Consider the following 21,594-nt stretch of genomic DNA (forward strand, 5'->3'; position numbering starts at 1 on the left):
GTGGTGAGTTGGATCCGATGGCAGGGGAGGAAGCTGGACAGACTCGGCAGACCCAAACGTACTGTGAGGGTCTGTTGGGAACGTTTGGCCGAATCTCCTGTCAGAGAGATCTTCAACTCCCACCTCCGGCAGAGCTTCGACCAGATCCCGAGGGAGTTTGGAGATATTGAGTCCGAGTGGACCATGTTCTCCACCTCCATTGTCAACGCGGCCACTCGGAGCTGTGGCCGTAAGGTCTCCGGTGCCTGTCGAGGCGGCAATCCCCGAACCCGGTGGTGGACACCGGAAGTAAGGGATGCCGTCAAGCTGAAGAAGGAGTCCTATCGGGCCTTGTTGGCTTGTGGGACTCCTGAGGCAGCTGATGGGTACCGACGGGCCAAGCGGACTGCAGCCCGGGTGGTTGTGGAGGCAAAAACTCGGGCCTGGGAGGAGTTCGGTGAGGCCATGGAGAAGGACTATCGGTCGGCCTCGAAGAGATTCTGGCAAACCGTCCGGCGCCTCAGGAAGGGGAAGCAGTGCCCTACCAACACTGTTTATAGTGGAGGTGGGCAGCTGTTAACCTCGACTGGGGATATCACCGGACGGTGGAAGGAATACTTCGAGGATCTCCTCAATCCCGCCGTCACGCCTTCCATTGAGGAAGCAGAGGCTGAGGGCTCAGAGGCGGACTCGTCCATCACCCGGGCTGAAGTCACCGAGGTAGTCAAGAAACTCCTCGGTGGCAAGGCACCGGGTGTGGATGAGATCCGCCCTGAGTACCTCAAGTCTCTGGATGCTGTGGGGCTGTCTTGGCTGACACGCCTCTGCAGCATCGCGTGGCGGTCGGGGACAGTGCCTTTGGACTGGCAGACCGGGGTGGTGGTCCCTCTTTTCAAGAAGGGGGACCGGAGGGTGTGCTCCAACTATAGGGGGATCACACTTCTCAGCCTCCCTGGGAAAGTCTATGCCAGGGTACTGGAGAGGAGAATCCAGCCGATAGTAGAACCTCGGATTCAGGAGGAACAGTGTGGTTTTCGTCCCGGTCGTGGAACACTGGACCAGCTCTATACCATCTACAGGGTGCTGGAGGGTTCATGGGAGTTTGCCCAACCAATCCACATGTGTTTTGTGGATTTGGAGAAGGCATTCGACTGTGTCCCTCGCGGCATCTTGTGGAGGGTGCTCTGGGAGTATGGGGTTCGGGGCCCTTTGCTAAGGGCTATCCGGTCCCTGTACGACCGGAGCAGGAGCTTGGTTCGCATTGCCGGCAGTAAGTCAGACTTGTTCCCGGTGCATGTTGGACTCCGGCAGGGCTGCCCTTTGTCGCCGGTTCTGTTCATAATTTTTATGGACAGAATTTCTAGGCGCAGCCAGGGGCCGGAGGGGGTCAGGTTTGGGGACCACACGATTTCATCTCTGCTCTTTGCGGATGATGTTGTCGTGTTGGCCTCATCAAACCAGGACCTCCAGCATGCACTGGGACGGTTTGCAGCCGAGTGTGAAGCGGCTGGGATGAGAATCAGCACCTCCAAATCCGAGGCCATGGTTCTCAGTCGGAAAAGGGTGGTTTGCCCGCTTCAGGTTGGTGGAGAGCTCCTGCCTCAAGTGGAGGAGTTCAAGTATCTTGGGGTCTTGTTCACGAGTGAGGGAAGGATGGAACGGGAGATTGACAGGCGAATCGGTGCAGCTTCTGCAGTAATGCGGTCCCTGTACCGGTCTGTCGTGGTGAAGAAGGAGCTGAGCCGCAAGGCGAAGCTCTCGATTTACCGGTCAATCTACGTTCCTACTCTCACCTATGGTCATGAGCTGTGGGTCATGACCGAAAGGACAAGATCCCGGATACAAGCGGCCGAAATGAGCTTTCTCCGCAGGGTGGCTGGGCGATCCCTTAGAGATAGGGTGAGAAGCTCGGTCACTCGGGAGGAGCTCAGAGTAGAGCCGCTGCTCCTCCACATCGAGAGGGGTCAGTTGAGGTGGCTCGGGCATCTTTTCCGGATGCCTCCTGGACGCCTTCCCGGGAAGGTTTTCCGGGCATGTCCCACCGGGAGGAGACCCCGGGGAAGTGTCGCTGGAGAGACTATGTCTCCCGGCTGGCCTGGGAACGCCTCGGTGTCCCCCCGGAAGAGCTGGAGGATGTGTCTAGGGAGAGGGAAGTCTGGGCATCCCTGCTTAGACTGCTGCCCCCGCGACCCGGTCCCGGATAAGCGGTAGAAGATGGATGGATGGATGGATGGCTTTTGGGGAACGTTTTGCTTACAACAGTGTAGATTTTAGATACAAAAAATCTATTATGCCTTTAACAGTTCTATGAAAACATAGAACATTTTAGGCAGTTTTTCTCTTTTTTTTTTTCACATAGATCTTTTTTCCAGTCCTTTTATTTCACTTTGTGGTAGTCACGAAAGCAGTTTCTGTCTTTGTTCAAGCAAAGATGCACCTTACACTTCTCACAGTACACATGTGAGAAGTGATTGTTGGTACAATGCTTGCATCTTTGTCGGGTTTCCCATGTTGGAAAATGATCCATGGCATCCCTTCTGACATCCAGGGGCACACTGCAGCTTGACCTTTTACGGGGTGCTGATGGAGCTGCTTCTGGACAGGATAGTGGTCGGCCAAACTTTTTAGCCTTTTCAGCACTTGTGAGTGAAGTACCAACCAAAGCTTGAAACCTTCGCAGAGCCATGGTTTTCATCTTAGGGTTTAGCATCTTCTGGTCTCTTCTGTAGAGGTTCCACGCATTGATGACTGCCACTGTAACAGTGTGCCACCAGATGTACATGTACCATCTTCGGGATCTGAAGCTGAATTTGTAAAGTGCAGACAGCATATCAAGGAGATCGACGCCTCCCATGAACTTGTTATATGCTTCAACGATGGCTGGTCTGGGAACCATTATGTGAGTTTTGGATTTGCGATCCCAGCGTTTCACATTTCCCACAGGTTCAATACCCACAAATGAAGAAATCAGGTTCACTGCTTTGTTGTCAAACCATCTTACAATGATGTTGTTGTCCTGGTTCACTCTGAAGTCCATTGACCCTCTTCCATGTTTCTTCATTTCCCTTTCATCCATCACGGTGCAGTTGGCCATCCTGTTCATCCGGATTGTGCCAATAAAGTGGATTTCTCTCTCCTGTAGGTGCTGCACCAGGGGAACTGATGTAAAGTAATTGTCTGCAAAGACCTTGTGATTTTTTCTTGCTGGAAGTGTTGATGTCATTTTCAGCACAACTTCTCCTGTAACACCCACTTCTGATTTTTCTCTGTCTTGATGTTCTGCACCTTGACAAACATCAAAGTCATAAAGAAAGCCACTTTGTCCTGCACGTCCCCACATCTTAAAACCCCATTTGTGTGGTTTTGCAGGCATGTAGACACGTAGATGAGATTTTCCCTTGAATGGCACCATAATTTCATCTACTGCATGACATTCTTCAGGAGGTATGCAAAGAAACTGTTCTCGCAGGTTTTGTAACCATGGCCTAAGCTTCCACAGTTTATCTTTCTTTGCATCATCAGAAACACTGAAATTGTCCTGAAAGTGAATCAGTGTGAGCAATTTCAGAAACCGATCTCGAGACATTACATCACAAACTGCAGGAAACTTTGTCTCCATCTCCCAATATGCTCTCACAGAGGACATCTGTACTAACCCCATATGCATGTACATGCCTAGAACTTTCTCTATCTCTTTGGCAGTTGTGTTTACTGACTTGCCCTCTTTTTGTACGCTGTACAGATTTGTTTGTTCTGCCGTTTCCTGTAGCATTTCATCAGTGACAAACTGTTTGAAATACATGTATGGAGTCCAGTTACACCTGTCTTCTGTCCCTTCCTCATCAGATGCAATGAAATCGACAGATGGAGGTTGAAATTGTTTTTTTCTCCATCTGTATTCTTTCTTTTTTGCATTATCCTTCACCGACTGCTTTTTGAATGTGTCCTGTGTTGTTGGGACCTCAACTTCTATGCTGCTCTGGACTACACTTTCGACTTGATAATCTTCCTCATCACTGCTGTCTGAACTTCCATCATCATGCATGGCCTGAGGAATCCATTCCTCATCATCATCATCCTCCTCCTCCTCTTCCTCTAACTGCTCTAGGTCACTTGAATTGCCATCCATTATTATGTCGATTACATTTTGAAGATGCTTTTTTTTTCTCTCTTCTTCCTATAATCTTTTTGACATCTAAAAATACACATAAAAAATTGATGATTCCAGCATATTGATTATAATTTTAGAGGAATTGTTACTGTAAAAATAACCTAAATGTATTGTAAGATGACATTGTGGTAGGCATATTGTAGATTACATAAAAAAAATGTGACACGACTATTCAGGGATAAAGAACCTTATACCTGCAGTTTCAAATTTAATATGTGCATTTTTAACACAATATATATTTTAATATGGCATTTCAGTCATTAATTGCCATTAATTGAATCATCCCAATATTGTGTGTGTTTGCATTGTGGTAGTCATAAAGTAGATAACATTACTACAATTTGACATTACTGTTTAGACATAAAGCACCATTAATACCTGCAGTATCAAATTTGATACACAATTTACAACACGATTTACTTGTAATTTAACGATTAAATTATTAAGTAATTATGCATTATTTCAATTCAGAAAGTGTTAAATTAATTATATCAGGTTCAATCCAATATTATTTTTTACCTTAACAACTTGAAATTAGCCTTTATTTTCCTGCCGAAAGCGTCTGGCTTGATCCAATCGCAGCCGCCATTTTGAAAAGCTAAAAAATCACCCCTCTACTGCCTGCAGTACAGTGAAATTCCACAAGATGGCCGAATACACGTATCAAAATAGATACAACAGGTTTGCAAAGAAAGTATTGCTCTCACTGATTCAATATATGTCTTAGAAGCTCGTGTATCAAATATGATACGTGCGGTTTTAAAGGGTTAAGACAACTATGAAGATTCGGAATCAGTTTAGACGTTCCTTTGGTCTTCAAACATATTCTATTTTGGCGCCAATAACAGCTAATTACTCCTTTCCTCCATCATTAATTGATTGTGCATTTGAGGTTTGGTCCAATAAGGGTATTAAAACATTTAAGGATCTCTATATTGATGACACTTTCGCCTCATTTGAACAGTTGTCCCAAAAATTCTCCCTCTCAAATCAACACTTTTTTAGGTACTTGCAAATCCGTAATTTTGTTTTTCATAGGTTCCTCCAGTTTCCTTCTATACCCTCTGACACACCCCTTGATATTTTTTTAAAACCAGCTCCTGCTTTGAAGGGTATGATCTCATTCATTTATGCTCAGATTCACTCACTCAGATTGGTTTCTTTGTCGTCAATTAAAGCGCTATGGGAGGAAGATCTGGGGATTGCGTTCACTGACGATATGTGGGGGAATGTTCTCGACAAAGTACACCGCTCTTCAATTTGTGCCAGACATGGACTCATCCAATGTAAAATTTTACACCGTACTCATCTGACTAAGACCAGGCTCTCTAAGATGTTTAATAATATTGACCCGACTTGTGACCGATGTCACCAGGCAGCAGCAACACATATACATATGTTTTGGTCTTGCCCAGTCCTAACAAATTATTGGCAAAATATTTTTGATTCCTTGAGTGAGGTCACAGGGAAGAGAATAGTGCCTGATGCGGTCACTGCACTTTTCGGGGTAACTCCGGTCACAATATCATTGTCTGCAGAACTCAAGATGTTCATAGCCTTTGTTAGTTTGTTAGCAAGGCGCTTGATACTTTTGAAGTGGAAGTCTCCTACACCTCCATCGTGCTTTCACTGGATTAGGGATGTCCTTTACTTCGCCAAACTAGAAAAAATTAGACATTTGTTAAGGGGTTCCCAGGCTAAATTGGATCCCTTTTTTGAATATGTGGGGAAGTTGACCTTCCCAGATAATCCTGAATAAATTTAGTGTCCCGCGTCTTTGCTGCAAAGGATTGGGCAGTAGTCCTCGGATCGTTACTCACAGCTAATAATTAATGTTCGTTTTTTTTGGGGTGTTATGTTTCTGTATTTTATATGTGAAGAGGGATTTTGTTTGTTCTTGTTTCATGTTCAAAATTGAATAAAGAGATTGGGGGAAAAAAGAAAAACTAATGTTAAAAAGTCAAGAGCCCGACTAAAGCACACACGGATCGCCATAACGGTAACATCAAACCAAACTATTACTTTCAAATAAATAATCAACATCTTACCCTCTGTTAATTCTCAATAAGAATTTCTGAAGACGTCTGACATAAATAAAGTCAGTCTGGTTAGTAATAAGTGAAGCTGGTAATGCTGTTTGTGGAGTTGTTTAATCAGATCTTGAGAGATTTGATGTATTTTATCTTCAGTTGATTTCTTCCAAGGTTGTGGCTGGAAGTAGTTCTTGTGTTTCTCTTTCCTTCAGTGATTATGCTTGTTAACAGCAGGTGTTCATCAATAATGCACAATCATTATTCAATCATTTAATTATCTCATTACCTCCAAAACTGATTAAGTGTTACATTAAACAGCCTGTAGTGTGCACACTAAGCAGTGTTCATTTCATCTGGGCAAACCCATGTGGGGCCTACATGGAAACTGGGCTCAAAACTGTCTGGGCCCCAGTTAGATAGCCCAGGTCAAACCCATTTGGGCCCCACATGGCTGTGCTGGCTGGGATTACTATATAGCCTACAGTCGACAAAACTAAAGAGTCGATGCGTGTCTCCAGTATGTTAAATAGGCTATGTTATGTTTTGATTAACACATTATACACATTTACTTTGCACCCTTAAAACATTGGCAAGAGTTTGCGTCAAAAATGTATATCAACTTACTTAGAAATTAAATTATCTGTTCCTGAAAATAATGTTTTAGTATAATAATACATGTTTAGTTTTACAATCCATTTATTGTGTTTCCAATCTTTAAAATAATACAGTGAAAAGACAGTAGCCCATGTGATAAACATGTTTCTAACATGTTTTATTTTGTTACACTTATTGATGTTCAACAAAATACTTAAAGTCCCTTTAAAGGCAATTCTAAAAAAAAATTCTAAACACATTATAAATATTAGAAATGTATTGCTAAAACATATTACAAAGACTGTGAACTGTAAAGTATTTAATTGTAGAGTTAGACCATTAAACAGTTTTTCACCATTGCTGTGTTCTGGATTTTTTGGGCGGGGCTAAAACGGGGGCTCGATTACGCACTGGAGCCCCTGAGCTCCTGGACACGCCCCTACTTGATGACGCACTGGAGCCCCTGAGCTCCTGGACACGCCCCTACTTGATGACGCACTGGAGCCACTGAGGCTGCCCCCACCCCTATCAGTACGCTGCTCAATCGCGAGTTACAGTCAGTATTATTTACTACAGCCTACAGTTTGCTAGCTAGCTATGCCTTCGTCACGGAAATGCGTATTACCTGATGCGATCACTTACAAAACAGATCAGTGTCCTTATTTAAATTTCCAAACAACGATCATATCAACAAGAGGTGGATTCATTTTATGGAGAGCTGAGGATCACCACCAACACCCGCCTCTGTAGTGATCATTTTACACAGGATAGTTTTATAAACTTTCGTCAGTGACAACTGGATTTCACTGATAATCCGCTGTTACTTACTGGTGAATGGGGCCGAGCCGACTATCTCCCGCCTCGGCCTTCATCCTCCCGTTGCGCCGACAACTGGTACCATCATCTGCAGTGCGTGCCCGCGAATCAACTTTCCCACGAGTGGGTGTGGTTTCAGCGCAGCCAGCGGACACGCCCCCAGCGTTTGAGAGCAGAGACCACTGCTAATTTTTTCAAGATTTTGATAGCTTATTTTATTTACTTGGCTGCTTTTTTTATCATTCAAATTTGGCAGGGTGGCTAATAACACATTTTTCTGTGGTGTGACAAATTCAGAACACATACTTAATTTTGACTTTACAGGGACTTTAAAGGAGAACTCCGGTCAATTTTAACATTGAGCTCATTTTTTTGTAAATTTGGAGTGCTGTCAGTACAGAGAACAATGACAAAAATCGGTGTTGCCTACAACGTTTTATCCTCTTTTTAAAATTTGCACCCTGTTGACTTCAATGGGGCAAGTTTTAAACCTGCTTTTAGCCTCTTAATATCCTTGATGTGTCATTACAAGTGCACAGCCATTGTGAGTGATTCCTTCAGAGTGAACATGGTGAATCTGACTGCAGTAGATGTGAAAGATATGAATAAAAATGATGTTATTTTAGCCAGCGCTCATACCTGTATTTTCTTCCTGTTTTCGGTCGAAGTCCACATAGTCGATTGTCAAGTTCACGCGCATAGTTTATCACACGCGTGAACTCGACAATCGACTACTGTGGACTTAGACCGAAAACAGGAAGAAAATACAGGTATGTGCGCTGGCTGAAATAACATCATTTTTATTCATATCTTTCACATCTACTGCAGTCAGATTCACCCGTGCCATTCATTTTGTTTTGCTTAATTGACGATGCTGGGGTCTTTGTGCCATTGTACTGCATTGGACAAAAAAAGGCAGCGTAGGTTGTCTGAGAGAAGAGTGAGCTCACTTGTAACATGGCGAGCAACAGGTCCTCGCTGATTTAATATCATAAACCTATATAGTGACAAGTGAACTGAATTATTCTCTTGTTATGCTCTCCCATTTAAATAACTGACGTTGGCTAAACCAGTGAAGTTCGGGCCAAAGGGTCGGGCTTATGTATTCATGTCTGAACTGCCATAACTTCCGGATCATTTCATTAGACTAACAGTTACCTGGAACCGTGACTGTGCTAGCAGCAGGAGAGACGTTACATTGACTTTTAACAATATTAGGCTAAAAGATTATAATGATAATAAAGGTACATAAAATAAATATAAATTAGGTTTTATAAATTACTTCACACGTTTTCTTTTGTTAATATATATGATATATATGCAGCTCAGTGCCGCAATATAAAGTTAAGAAAACTAAACAACCGAGAGAAATATATGTCTAAGATTTAACGTTCTCTTACGAGAGGTTCTCTCGTATTGCGTAAGTATAGCTTACGCTTCGGGAAAGTATTCTTTCTTCGAGATCTGAAGCCAAAAAATTATCCTTAATTTTGTATTCATTGTCAACGCAGTGCGGCAGCCGGCAGACCATGGCAGGCTGTAAGAGCGTGCTCATTGGCTGCTCGGCGGCAACTGCTTAAGCCTACCAGTGAGCCCTGAGTGACGTCACGTCCAATGAGGGCGCGTCGTGCCCTCCACACCCCTCTAACCGTCAAGGTGGGTGTGGCCAGTGTGTATATAAGGGGGGCTCACAGGCTAAAATTCAGATTTTCTTGTCTTCAGCGAAGCTCTTCGCATCGCTGGATCTTGAGAGCCACCGCCGTCGAAACCAGCGACCAGCAAGCCCAGGACAGCGCCTGAAGAAGCCGGCCGCCTTCGCCGCCTTCAGCCATCCGTGCCTGCTACGCTATCCGGCGACATATCCTTTTTTGTATACTACTGTGTGTGTGTGTTCGCCCTGCGACACACTTTCTCTGTTCTAAAAGAGCACGAGCGTTTTTCTAAAAATGCCTCGTTTTTCCTGCGGCTCGTGCCGCTCCCCGCTCAGCAACGGAGACCGCCCCCTCTTCTGCGCTCTCTGCCTGGGCCGCGAGCACGCCGCCACCGCACTCTCTACGGGCGGCTGCCCCGAGTGCGAAGAACTTTCAATGTCGACCCTGCGGGCTCGACTTGAAGTTTTCGACCAAGCTGTCGCTCCGCCTGTCCCTGCCGGGCCGCGCAAGAATAAGCGCCGCTCGCAGAGACCACCGGAGACTGATGTGACTGAGAAGCTCGCCGGAACCCCTCCCTCGAGCTTCTCTCTCGCCCTCTCCGCCCCCCCCTCCCGGCCGCTCATCCGCCGGCTCTAAAAACGCCCGTGCCGCCGCCGCGTCAGGGGATGAGGCGAATGAGACAGACACCCTCCCTCTGTTCGAGCCGCGCTACTGTGCCGCTCACAAGGGATGGCAGAAGCGGACGGTCCTGGAGCTCTCTTTACGTTACAAGAAAGCTACCCCGTCCTCACGCGTCACTCACCGGCGAAAGGAGAACAGAGAGTCGTCCCGCTCTGGCTGGACTTACCTCCATTCTCACACATTTCTCAGTCCCCTCTTAGTTCAGGCGACTGGAATTGTTCATATTGCAGTATACGAGCCTGTTATAAATACACGCACGTCTGCAAGCAAACGCCGTCACGAGGCTTGACGCTTTTTATATGCTCGCTCTAACTGAAAGCTAATGTATTCTCCCCTGTGGCTCAGTGGCGGAATCTTACGCTTTTGCACCAGCGTCCCGGGTTCGATCCCGGCTCTCGCGGCAAATAAAATTTATGCGCTTTTGCTTCTCCTAGCTCACGGCCAGCTTTTCTTACATACAGAAAGCAAACCCACTCTCCCCCTTGTTGGGCCGCGCGGATTGCGCCGTTCACAAGGAATGACAGAGCGGACGGTCACGAGCAACGTTAAGCGCGCGCGCCTCACTCACCGGCGAATAGAGGAGAGCGAGTGTTTTCGTCCCGCTATGGCCGGACAAAAACCGCCAATCCTCATACATTTCTCAGTCCCCGCTTAAGTTCAGGCGACTGGAATTGTTCATATTGCAGTATACGAGCCTGTCATACATACACGCACGTATGCAAACGCCGTCACAAGACATGACGCTTTTATATGCTCGCTCTAACCAAAAGGTAATTTATTATCCCGTGTAGCCCAGTGGCAGAGTCATAGACTGGGGCGCTAAAGACCCGGGTTCGATCCCAGCTCTCGCGGAAGATAAAAATGAATGCTCGAGCTCGCGGTCAGCTTTTCTTACATACAAAAAGCGAACCCGCCTCTCGCACCACTCCTACTTTATTTATGAGCATCTATACACGAGGGAAGAAAAGACGGTTAAGTCTCGCTGCGGCTGGACCACCGTCAAAGCTTCACGCTCTGTCAGTCCCCGTTGCCACGGCTACTGCAGACTTTACCTCGCTCCCCCGCGCTCACACATTCTCACGAACATTTCGCCCCCGACGCCGCCCTCGCGCGTTGAGTCTCACACAGTTTGTTCCCCGTCCAAAGCTACCGGGACGCTATGTGAAAACGGCCAGCTGTCGCTATGAGCGATCCGCCGTATCCAAGCACCAAGAGCGCGCGTGCTGCGCCCGCCCTCCCACGAGCTCCCGAGCCCGCGATACGCGGCGGCCGGAGCCCGGAGGCCATTCTGCCCCTGGCGGCACACGCGAGAGCGTGGGAAGCTATCCCAGGCGCATCAGAATGGGTGCTGAGCACAGTAAAACAGGGCTATACTCTGCAGTTCGCTCGCCGCCCTCCGCGCTTTCGAGCGCGTACCGAGACGAGAGTGAATGGGGAAGTAGCACACCTACTTCGAGCAGAAATAGTGACACTTCTGTGCAAAGGGGCTATAGAACCGGTTCCCCCTTCTATGAGCGAGTCGGGCTTTTACAGCCGTTATTTCCTCGTTCCCAAGAAGGACGGAGCTCTCAGACCAATTTTGGACCTGAGATATTTGAACAAAGCTCTTATGAAAAGACCGTTCAAAATGCTCACAACCAAGCAGATACTCGCGCAAGTTCGCCCGAGAGACTGGTTTATCTCCCTCAATCTGAAAGACGCTTACTTTCAGATCCAGATAATACCCCGTCACAGGCCATTCTTGAGATTCGCCTTCGACGGTCAGGTTTATCAATACACCGTCCTACCTTTCGGCCTGTCTTTAGCACCCCGTACATTTACAAAGTGCATGGACACGGCTCTGGCTCCCCTGAGAGGGCAGGGGATGCGAATTTTGAACTATTTGGACGATTGGCTTATTCTAGCACCGTCAGAGGCCGAGCTCATCGCCCACAGAACAGTGCTTCTCAGCCACCTGGACAGCCTGGGGCTCACGGTCAACTGGACCAAGAGCTCATTAGTGCCCAGTCAATCAACCTCTTTTCTGGGTTTGAATCTGGACACTGTGGCAATGACGGCCCGCCTGTCACCACAGCGCGCGCGCTGCATTCGACGCCTGGCCGCGTCCCTCCGGCCGGGCAGCACCGCACCTTTCAAAACATTTCAGAGGATGCTGGGTTGTATTGCTTCAGCTGCAGCAGTGCTTCAGCTGGGTCTATTGCATATGCGCCCGCTACAACGCTGGTTAAATGCCCGAGTGCCTCACAGAGCCTGGGCTTCCGGCGGCATTCGAATCAGAGTGACTCAGAGCTGCGTTTCAGCACTGAAGCCCTGGTTAGCAGCCGACTGGTACCAGCGGGGAGTGACAATGGGAGCCATCTCACACCGCAAAGTTATCTCGACGGACGCTTCCACCTTAGGCTGGGGCGCTCTTTTCGAGGGCAGACCGGTCTTTGGCCTGTGGTCAGACCAGGAGAAATGCCTCCACATAAATTGTTTGGAGATGATAGCAGTCGAGAATGCGCTAAGGCGCTTTCTCCCATTCATACGAGGTCACCATGTGCTAGTCCGCTCGGACAACATGTCCGTGGTGTCCTATGTGAACCGACAGGGCGGTGTCAGGTCCAGGAACCTGTGCAAACTGACAGAACGCCTTCTCGTGTGGGCTCACCACTCGTTGCGCTCGCTGAGAGCCGCGCACGTGCCGGGCCACCTGAATGTCGGCCCAGACAGACTGTCCAGAGACATCATTCCCCCGGGAGAATGGTCCCTGCACCCTCAGACAGTCCAGCTCCTCTGGCGCCTATTCGGCAGAGCGAAAGTCGACCTCTTCGCGTCGATAGACAACGCTCACTGCCCGACATTTTTCTCGAAAAGCGAGGATGCGCTGTCCCAAACCTGGCCCAGCCTCCCGCTTTATGCCTTCCTTCCGATCTCCCTGTTGCCACAGGTCATAACGAGAATCAGGGAAACGCACCACCCAGTGCTACTCATAGCCCCGCGATGGGAGAACCAATTCTGGTACCCAGAGCTAGTGAGGCGGTCGCACTCACCCCCATGGCCGATTCCGCTGAGAAGGGATCTCCTGTCTCAAGCCGGAGGGTCGATCTGGCATCCCCATCCAGAGCGATGGTCTCTGCATGCATGGGTGACAACGGATACCCGTCGACCTGCCAGAAGGGGTCGTGAACACGATCACGCAGTCTAGAGCCCCCTCTACGAGACGGCTCTATGTCTCCAAATGGTCTGTGTTTTCCAAATGGTGCGCTACTAAGAGCTTGGATCCACAAACATGTGGGGTCCCACGGGTGCTCTCCTTCCTACAGGAGCTGTTGGATAAGGGCAGGTCCCCTTCCACGCTCAAAGTATATGTGGCGGCTATCGCAGCGTTCGCTCAGACGACGCTCGGCCGCGCAATAGGAAGGAACGAGCTTGTTATCCGTTTCCTCAGAGGAGCCAGACGGATGAATCCCCCGCGGCCCCCCTCGGTTCCTATTTGGGATCTGTCCTTGTTCCTGGAGGCCCTGAAGGCTTTTCCCTTTGAACCGCTTGAATCCGTGGATTCTAAGTATCTTTCGCTCAAAACCGTTTTTCTGATAGCTCTGTCTTCAGAAAAACGCGTGGGGGATCTGCACGCGCTGTCCGTTAGCCCTGCATGTCTTGAGTTCGGACCGAATGACTCGAAAGTCATTCTCAGACCGAGACACGGTTACATCCCCAAAGCGATTGGAACCCCCTTTAGGGCACAAATCATCTCCCTTTCGGCTCTGCCAGCATCCGATAACGGGGACAGTGATAACCTCCTATGCCCTGTGAGGGCGCTGAGAGTTTACACCACGCGCTCTGCCGCTTTCAGGCGTTCCGAGCAGCTCTTCGTTTCTTTCGGCGGGTGCACTAAAGGTCTCGCCGCCTCGAAACAGAGCTTGTCTAGGTGGATTGTGGACGCGATTGCAGCAGCTTACGCCTCCAAACACCTACAGTGCCCTTTGGGTATCTGAGCCCACTCCACCAGAGGCATGGCCTCTTCGTGGGCTTGGTCTAGCGGAATTTCTATTCACGATATTTGTATGGCGGCGGGCTGGGCCTCCCCATCGACTTTCGTGAGGTTTTATAACCTGGAAGTTCCTGCTTTGCAGGCTAAACTGTTATCAGTGTAGTGTTCTGTATGCTCTGCCCAGTCGCTCATGCGCAGACTACGTTCACATACTGGTTATTTTTCTGGTGACACCTAGGGAAGGAGCATTTTGGGCGTTCAGACCGGCTCTGCCATTCTGTCCCCTGTCCCCCTTTGCGCATTGTGTGCTGGTGCTGGCCCGCGCCGCTGGCCGCCCCTCTCGCACTTGCCGCGCTGGGCGTTATTCTCCTCATAAATAGACTGTTCTATTTTTCCCTAAAGTGTGCTTATGTACTGTGTGGGCCCGCTCTGCCGGCCGCACTATTTACATTGATATGAATAGACCGGCTGTGCCGCTCTATCTATTCACTAAGTGAAGTGCTTGTGCATGTGTTGGCCCGCTTCTAGCCCGGCCACCTGTTTTCAGCGTTATGTTTTCCCCGGCTCCCCTGGGATTCATGTGCTGAATGCTCGGCGCGCACGGCGTTGACAAGGCGTTCCCGAAGCGCAAGCTATACTTACGCAATACGAGAGAACCTCTCGTAAGAGAACGATACTCGGTTACCTAATGTAACCTCGGTTCTCTCTAGAAGAGGGAACGAGTATTGCGTAACCTGCCGTTCGCGCCACGAGCTTTTGCGCTTCAGACTACGAAAACCAGAATTTTAGCCTGTGAGCCCCCCTTATATACACACTGGCCACACCCACCTTGACGGTTAGAGGGGTGTGGAGGGCGCGAAGCGCCCTCATTGGACGTGACGTCACTCAGGGCTCACTGGTAGGCTTAAGCAGTTGCCGCCGAGCAGCCAATGAGCACGCTCTTACAGCCTGCCATGGTCTGCCGGCTGCCGCACTGCGTTGACAATGAATACAAAATTAAGGATAATTTTTTGGCTTCAGATCTCGAAGAAAGAATACTTTCCCGAAGCGTAAGCTATACTTACGCAATACTCGTTCCCTCTTCTAGAGAGAACCGAGGTTACATTAGGTAACCGAGTATCGTTTTATCTGTACATCAGCATCGGGAATAATATTATAATCTTGTTCACGGTTAAATGTATTATATAAATATTTTTAAACATAATGCATATTTTGGAAGTGAAATCTGAAAGGTGAATAAGGATTATTGAATTTTTTTAGTAATGAAAACGTGTGTGAAATGTTTTGAATTGAAATATTCACAGCTTACATATTCAACCATGTTGAATTTCAGCCCATAAAAATTCAAGCCCTAAAAATACAATGCATTAAAATGCAAGCAGTATAAACAAACCATAGAGTTTTAGTGCAATTTGTTGTGATTCTGAGATAGACTGTTCATATGCTTAACAATATGCTAATTTGTTCAAACAAACTAGTTTTTCTTTTCATGTTTTATGAGGAAAATGTTTTTAGGGCATGGAAAATTCATGTTTTGGTGTATTTTAAATGAAAATTTGGAATTGAATTGAAATAAAACAGAAAATTGAATGAATACATTTATTTGCTTTTTTTTCATTTTCTAGTTTAACAAATAGAAAATAAATCAATTGACAAATTTAACTTACTTATAGATTGAACTTAAATATACTATGTGTAATAATAATATAGTAATTGATAAAACAAAACATTAAGTTAAATTAACTCAAAAATTTAAGTTACCATTACTTAATTTATTTAAAGGTGCCCTAGAATGTGAAATTGAATTTATCGTGGCATAGTCAAATAACAAGAGTTCAGTACATGGACATGACATACAGTGAGTCTCAAACACCATAGTTTTCTCTTTCTTATTTAAATCTCGTTTTTGAAAAACACCCCTGAAAAACAGGCGAATCTCCACATAACACCAACTGTGACGCAACAGTTGGGATCATTAATATGTACGCCTCTAAAAATTTGCATATGCCAGCCCATGCTCAGTGCCAGGCGGAACTGCGCAGCCGAATCATCAGAAGTTCTGCAGGTGAAGAAACAAGCGAGGATCATAGGGAAAATGGCAGATCTATCTATAATCTATCTATAATCGGATACCGCTACAGTTTAATTCGAAGAAAGTTGCTCTGCCCATTTCACCACGGACTGTTTTTTCTAACCTGGAACAATATCAAGCAGCCAGGCTTCTCTCGGCGTCTCAAACGGACGAAGGGGGCAATTTCAACTAACGTTATATTCCCGCAAGCGGTAAGAAGTGATTTTATTAACGATAATTTACACTGTGTTATCTAGATCCAGCGCGATATTTTTTTTTTCCTCGAGAGACATCGTGGCTTGCAAACGAGCGAACGAAGCATGGCAGTTGCTCAGTTTGGATGTAACTACAAATGAACACAAAAATATTTTTTTAGCTCCTTCATCCGAGCCTCTGAAGAACCAGTGGGTTATGTGAATTTCTGATGTGTAATTGTTCAAGTTCAGACAGATAATCTTTCTCTCAAAGTCGTTCAACACTGTTTATGCATCAGTAAATCGCGTTGCAGTGATAAGATCTTCATTCACGCGATCAACAGGCTGTCATCTGCTCAATGCTGGAATAGATCTAAATACTTAAAAAACTTCTCATGATTCGTTAATCCAGATAGCTGTAATAGTAAAAACGTATAATAGCTGTAATAGTAAAAGTTTTCCAGATAGTTCCACATGTAATGCCAGATATTTCATATGCAAGCATGTCAGCCAATCACAGCAGAGGGCGTTTACACTGAAGTCTCTCAGCAGACACGCCCCTTCAAACAGAGTGTTCAAACCAGGTGATGAAATCAGGCTAGGAAATATGCCTTTTATTTCTAAATTATAACAAATTTTGATCTAAAAAACATACTAACATTATAAGGGCACCCCAGGAAACATTATAAAATAATAAAATAATCCATTCTACGGCACCTTTAACTGGTTAGGGCAACCAGTTTGCTCAATTTTAGATTCAACTTGTCCGGGCTAACAGTGCAGAAATCATGCCAGTGTTGATGCCCCTCCAGAAGTCCACCTTGTCCTCAGCCAGTACATTCTGTCTTTACAATGAATACTAATGCAACAGAAAAAAAATGAATATAGCAAAAAAAAATAAGATTCTAATCTGTCTTACCCTCTTCCTTGTCTGGCGACTTAGTAGCTTCAGCCACACTGGCTAGCTCTGGTTAGCTGTACCAGACATTCTTGTGCACAGTTTCATAATATGTCTTACAGGCCACTAGAAACCACTAAATTGGTGTGTTAAAACAGACCAACAGTAAATAACTACACAAAAATTGCCTGAATAGAAAAAGAAAAAAAAAACACAGTGAAAATTACTGAGCAGAAATGTATTTGCACAGTTTCCTAATACGTCTTGCAGGTAACTACAAACAATTAAATTGTTGTGTTAAAAAAAGGTAATTAACTTCATAGAAATAGCCATAATATAAAAAAAGAAAAGAAAAAACACAGTGAAAATGAGTGTATTCTTATCTAAGCCTTCATCATGCAGTCCTGTGCTTGCAGCCAGAGCTCTGACTAAAATGTTATCCATTGCGGGACTCAGTGTAGTGTTTCGATGACTCGGCCTGAGTCTCTGCTGAGGACTCTCGGGGGTGCTGAAGGTGAGGCGACCCCCCACTACCCTGGGGTTTGCATTTGTATAGGTCACAAAATAGTCATTCACACACGGAAACTTCACCTAGGCCAAGGGGATGGGAAGCATCTTCAAGCTAATTCCACATCAATAATCGGCAGTTCCCGACAATTTTCTGTGCTGTCGTGAACAGTCGTTAACCAGAAACTTCCACGGCAATTTACAGTGCCGTTAACTGACGAAAATCACACTTTTCATGCAGTGAGTACTGTGATTATGAATTTGTTAAACAATGTTTCACTTGAATTGATCTGCTCTCAATGAGCCGCGTCAGATTACGTAATGGAGAGTCTGTGATTGTAGCACCACTTAGCAGTAAAAGGCAGCAAATACACATCCCCAATTTTGCAGAAGTATTATTCTGGTTGAGTACCAACTGTATTCATTATTTTCAGGTGCTGAAGGAGAAGCAGATGATCAGGAGTGTCTGAGGACTGTGTTGATCGGGAGGACAGGAAATGGAAAGAGTGAAACAGGAAACACTATTCTGGGAAGAAATGAGTTTCACAGCCAGTTAAACACAGATTCAGTGACAACAGTTTGTGAAAAGGGAGTTGGTGAAATTGATGGTCGATCAGTAGCTGTTGTTGATACTCCAGGTCTCTTTGATACGACACTGTCAAATGATCACGTGGTGGAAGAAATAATGAAATGTGTCTCTCTGTCGTCACCTGGACCTCACATGTTTGTCATTGTGTTGAGTCTGGGAAGAATCACTAAAGAGGAAACAGACACTATGGATCTGATAAAGAAGATCTTTGGTCATAAATCTGCTCAGTTCAGCATCGTTCTGTTCACTAGAGGAGATGATCTTGGGAATGAATCTATAGAGGATTATGTGAAGAGAAGTAAGTCTGCAGAACTGAAGAAACTGATCAGAGATTGTGGAAACAGATTCCTGGCTTTCAATAACAGAGAAAAACAAGACAGAACTCAAGTAATTCAACTGTTGAACATGATAGAAGAAGTGAAGAAAACTAATGAGGGTCGATACTTCACTAACAGCATGTTTGAGGAGGCAGAGATGTCCATTAAAAAGAGAACGGAGGAAATAATGAAAGAGAGAGAGAGAGAAATTCAGGCTCAACATGAAGCAATAAAAGCCAAATATGAGACTGAAAAGGAAATCATGATAAAGAGACTTGAGGAAGAGAAACAAAGAGCAGATGAGGAGAGAAAGAAAATGGAGACTCAAATCAGAGAAAAAGAGGAAAAACTCAGAAAAGAGTTTGAAGAAAAAGAAAAAACAGAACAGAATAAAAAAGAAATTGAAAACCAGAAACGATCAGAAGAGGAAGAACAGCAAAAAATTGAATATCAACAAAAAATAGAAGAGATAAAGAGAGAGATTGAAAATCAGAGATTACAGTATGAAAAACAGCAAAAGGAAAAAGAAGAAAGAGATAGAAAGAAAGAAGAAAAATACCGTCAAGATCAAGAAAATAGGAAAAATGAACAAGAACGCATTATAGGAGAATTACGAATGAAACAAGAAGAAGAAATAAAAAACAGAGAGTTGGAGGAGAAAAAAAGGAATAAAGAAGAGGAGAAAGAAAGACAGGAATGGGAGAGAAAAATAAAAGAGTCTGAAAATGACAGAAAAGAGATTAAAGAGGAAATTAAACAAAAGCAGAGAGAATGGGAGGATGAAAAGAAACGACAGATGAGAGAACGAGAGGAAGAGGAAAGAAAGAAAAAAGAGAAACACGAAGAACAGCTGAGAGAAAAACAAGAAGAACTGGAGAAAATAAGAAAGGGATTTGAAAGAGAGAGAGAAGATGAAAGAAAGAAGATAGAGGAGGAGAGAGAGAAACAGAGAAGAGAAAGAGAAGAAAAAGAGAGAGAATATGAAGAAAAGGCAACTGAAATGGAAACATATTATAAACAACTGGAACGAGAGAGAAAAGAGGAGTGGGATAGAAGAATACGAGAAGATGATGAGAGACGAGAAGAAGAGAGAAAGAGATGGGAGAAAATGATTGAAGATCTGAAACAAGAGCAAGAAGAAGAGATCAAGAGAAGAGAGGATAATGAGAAGAAGAGAAAAGAAAGAGAAGAGAAAGAGAGAGATGAAATGAAACAGAAATATGAGGAGGATATAAAATTCATGAAGAAGAAACATGAAGATGAAGCCAGAAAACAAGCAGAAGAAACAAATGAATTAAAAGAGATAAAAGATGAGCTCCAAAATAAGCTTGAAGAACATCAGAAGCAACATCAAATTCTGGAAACACTTTATAAACTCCTGAAGCGTAAGAAAGGGGACAAAAAAGTTGAAAATCTCCATGAACTCCTGCAAGATGCGGAAGGAGATAAACTAAAAAACCTAGAAGACGAAGTTGAAAAACTTTGGGAGGAATCAAATAAATCAAATTGTGTCATAATGTGATTTTCACAAGACAGCTCAAATAATAATTCGGTCGCTTATTCAAAGGCATCGCTTAATAACGCTGTGGATGAGTGTGGATTCATGGGAGCTGTCATTCACAGCCAATATATGTTTCTATTATGACAACTCTCTGAAACATTAGCATGGTAATGGATATAACAATGTTAATGTATTGGTCTTGCCAGAATAGATCTGCTGCTGTTGGTTATTGCTGTTGTTGGAGATTATTGCTGCTGCTGCTGCTGCAAAGCAAGTACAGTAACTTGCTACTGTCAATATTTGCTGATACACTGAGTATTTAGGACACATTGCTGCTCAAGAATAACATATATAACATGTATAATAACCCCACAAACAAGGCTGGAATGAGAAAATCAAACAGACAAAATGTGAATGCTGCTGTGAGCATGAAAACACACTCCTGCTATACAACAATATACTTAAAATCATCCGCATGAGCAGAAGAGGAGAAAAAGACATGTATGTTATGCTGCGGCTCCAGAGAGCAATGAGAACCGCATGTTTGATGTGTGCCTCGGCCTGCTTTGCAGAATGGCTTTTAACGCTATAGTGGACTATTGCTGTGTGTACCTGATTGCTTGACCAGATAGCTTAAAACTAGTGACTTGACTTAAACTGTGTCTGTGCTAGTGAAGCCCAGAGAAATGAACTAGTGGCGTAGCAATGTGAACCTGGGTGTCATACCCTTAGGTTTATTTTACTGTTTTTAAATCTGTGACGCTTTGACGCTGTATTCTCAAATGCTTGTTGCTACAGGGCACGTTAGCGCGTGCGCTTCTGCTGCTTGTGTTCTATGCTCAGAGTTTCATGACAGAACTTGGCATTAAAAAAAACTCAGGCAGAAATAGTGTTTGTGGATGAGCTAATGTATACAGTTTTAATACTGTTGTTGTGGTATGAAGCAGGGCTGGTCGAGAGAAGAAGTGTAGAAAAATGATGCAAACAGTATTATGTGTAACACTCTAGTTTACACATTTGAAATCGGATCCGCCCTGATCACATCAAACATGTTTGATATTTGGGATTTTAAATCGGGATGAGCAAGACTGCACTGTTAGACCTTACCGGTTTTTTTTACAGTAAAATACTGGCAACACTGTTGCCAGTAATTTACTGTTAATTGTACAGTTCTTTACTGTAATCTACAGTATGTTACTGTAAAATGCACTAAAACTCGAGTTAACTAATTTCACTTGCAGAAACCTTAAATTGACCAACTGTCATTTACATGTATTAAACTAAAATGTATAATGCATTAATAACATGAGCAAAGTATTACTGTGAACTTATTTCATTTGAAACCACAACAAAACTTTTGTAAATAAAGAGATTTCCACTGGACCAGCAACTACACAGTCACCGCCTGTTAAATAAAGCAACATAAAATTGTTTTTTGGGTCACCGTTGTGCAGAAGAGTAGAGCCTGTGCTTCAGTCCAGGAGAAGATCTACAAACATTGATGATATGCTGCATGTTGCTTTATTTAACAGGCGGTGACTGTGTAGTTGCTGGTCCAGTGGAAATCTCTTTATGTAGTTTTTTAGTGGTCTCAAATGAAATAAGTTCACAGTAATAC

General features: G+C 44.9%; 1 protein-coding gene across 1 annotated transcript in view; it reads left to right on the forward strand.

Annotated features, from left to right (window-relative positions):
- Positions 1 to 21,088, forward strand: part of LOC311087095 (GTPase IMAP family member 8-like) — an 88,408-nt gene extending 67,320 nt beyond the window's left edge. Inside the window, exon 7 of the mRNA XM_084120338.1 lies at positions 18,004 to 21,088. Within this exon, the coding sequence (XP_083976464.1) occupies positions 18,004 to 19,997 (1,994 nt within the window). The 3' untranslated portion in view covers positions 19,998 to 21,088. The remainder of the gene's footprint in view (positions 1 to 18,003) is intronic.
- The last annotated feature ends 506 nt before the right edge of the window (positions 21,089 to 21,594 follow it).

This window comes from Abramis brama (genome assembly GCF_963993115.1).
Source record: "Abramis brama genome assembly, chromosome: 1".
Classification (NCBI taxonomy): domain Eukaryota; kingdom Metazoa; phylum Chordata; class Actinopteri; order Cypriniformes; family Leuciscidae; genus Abramis; species Abramis brama.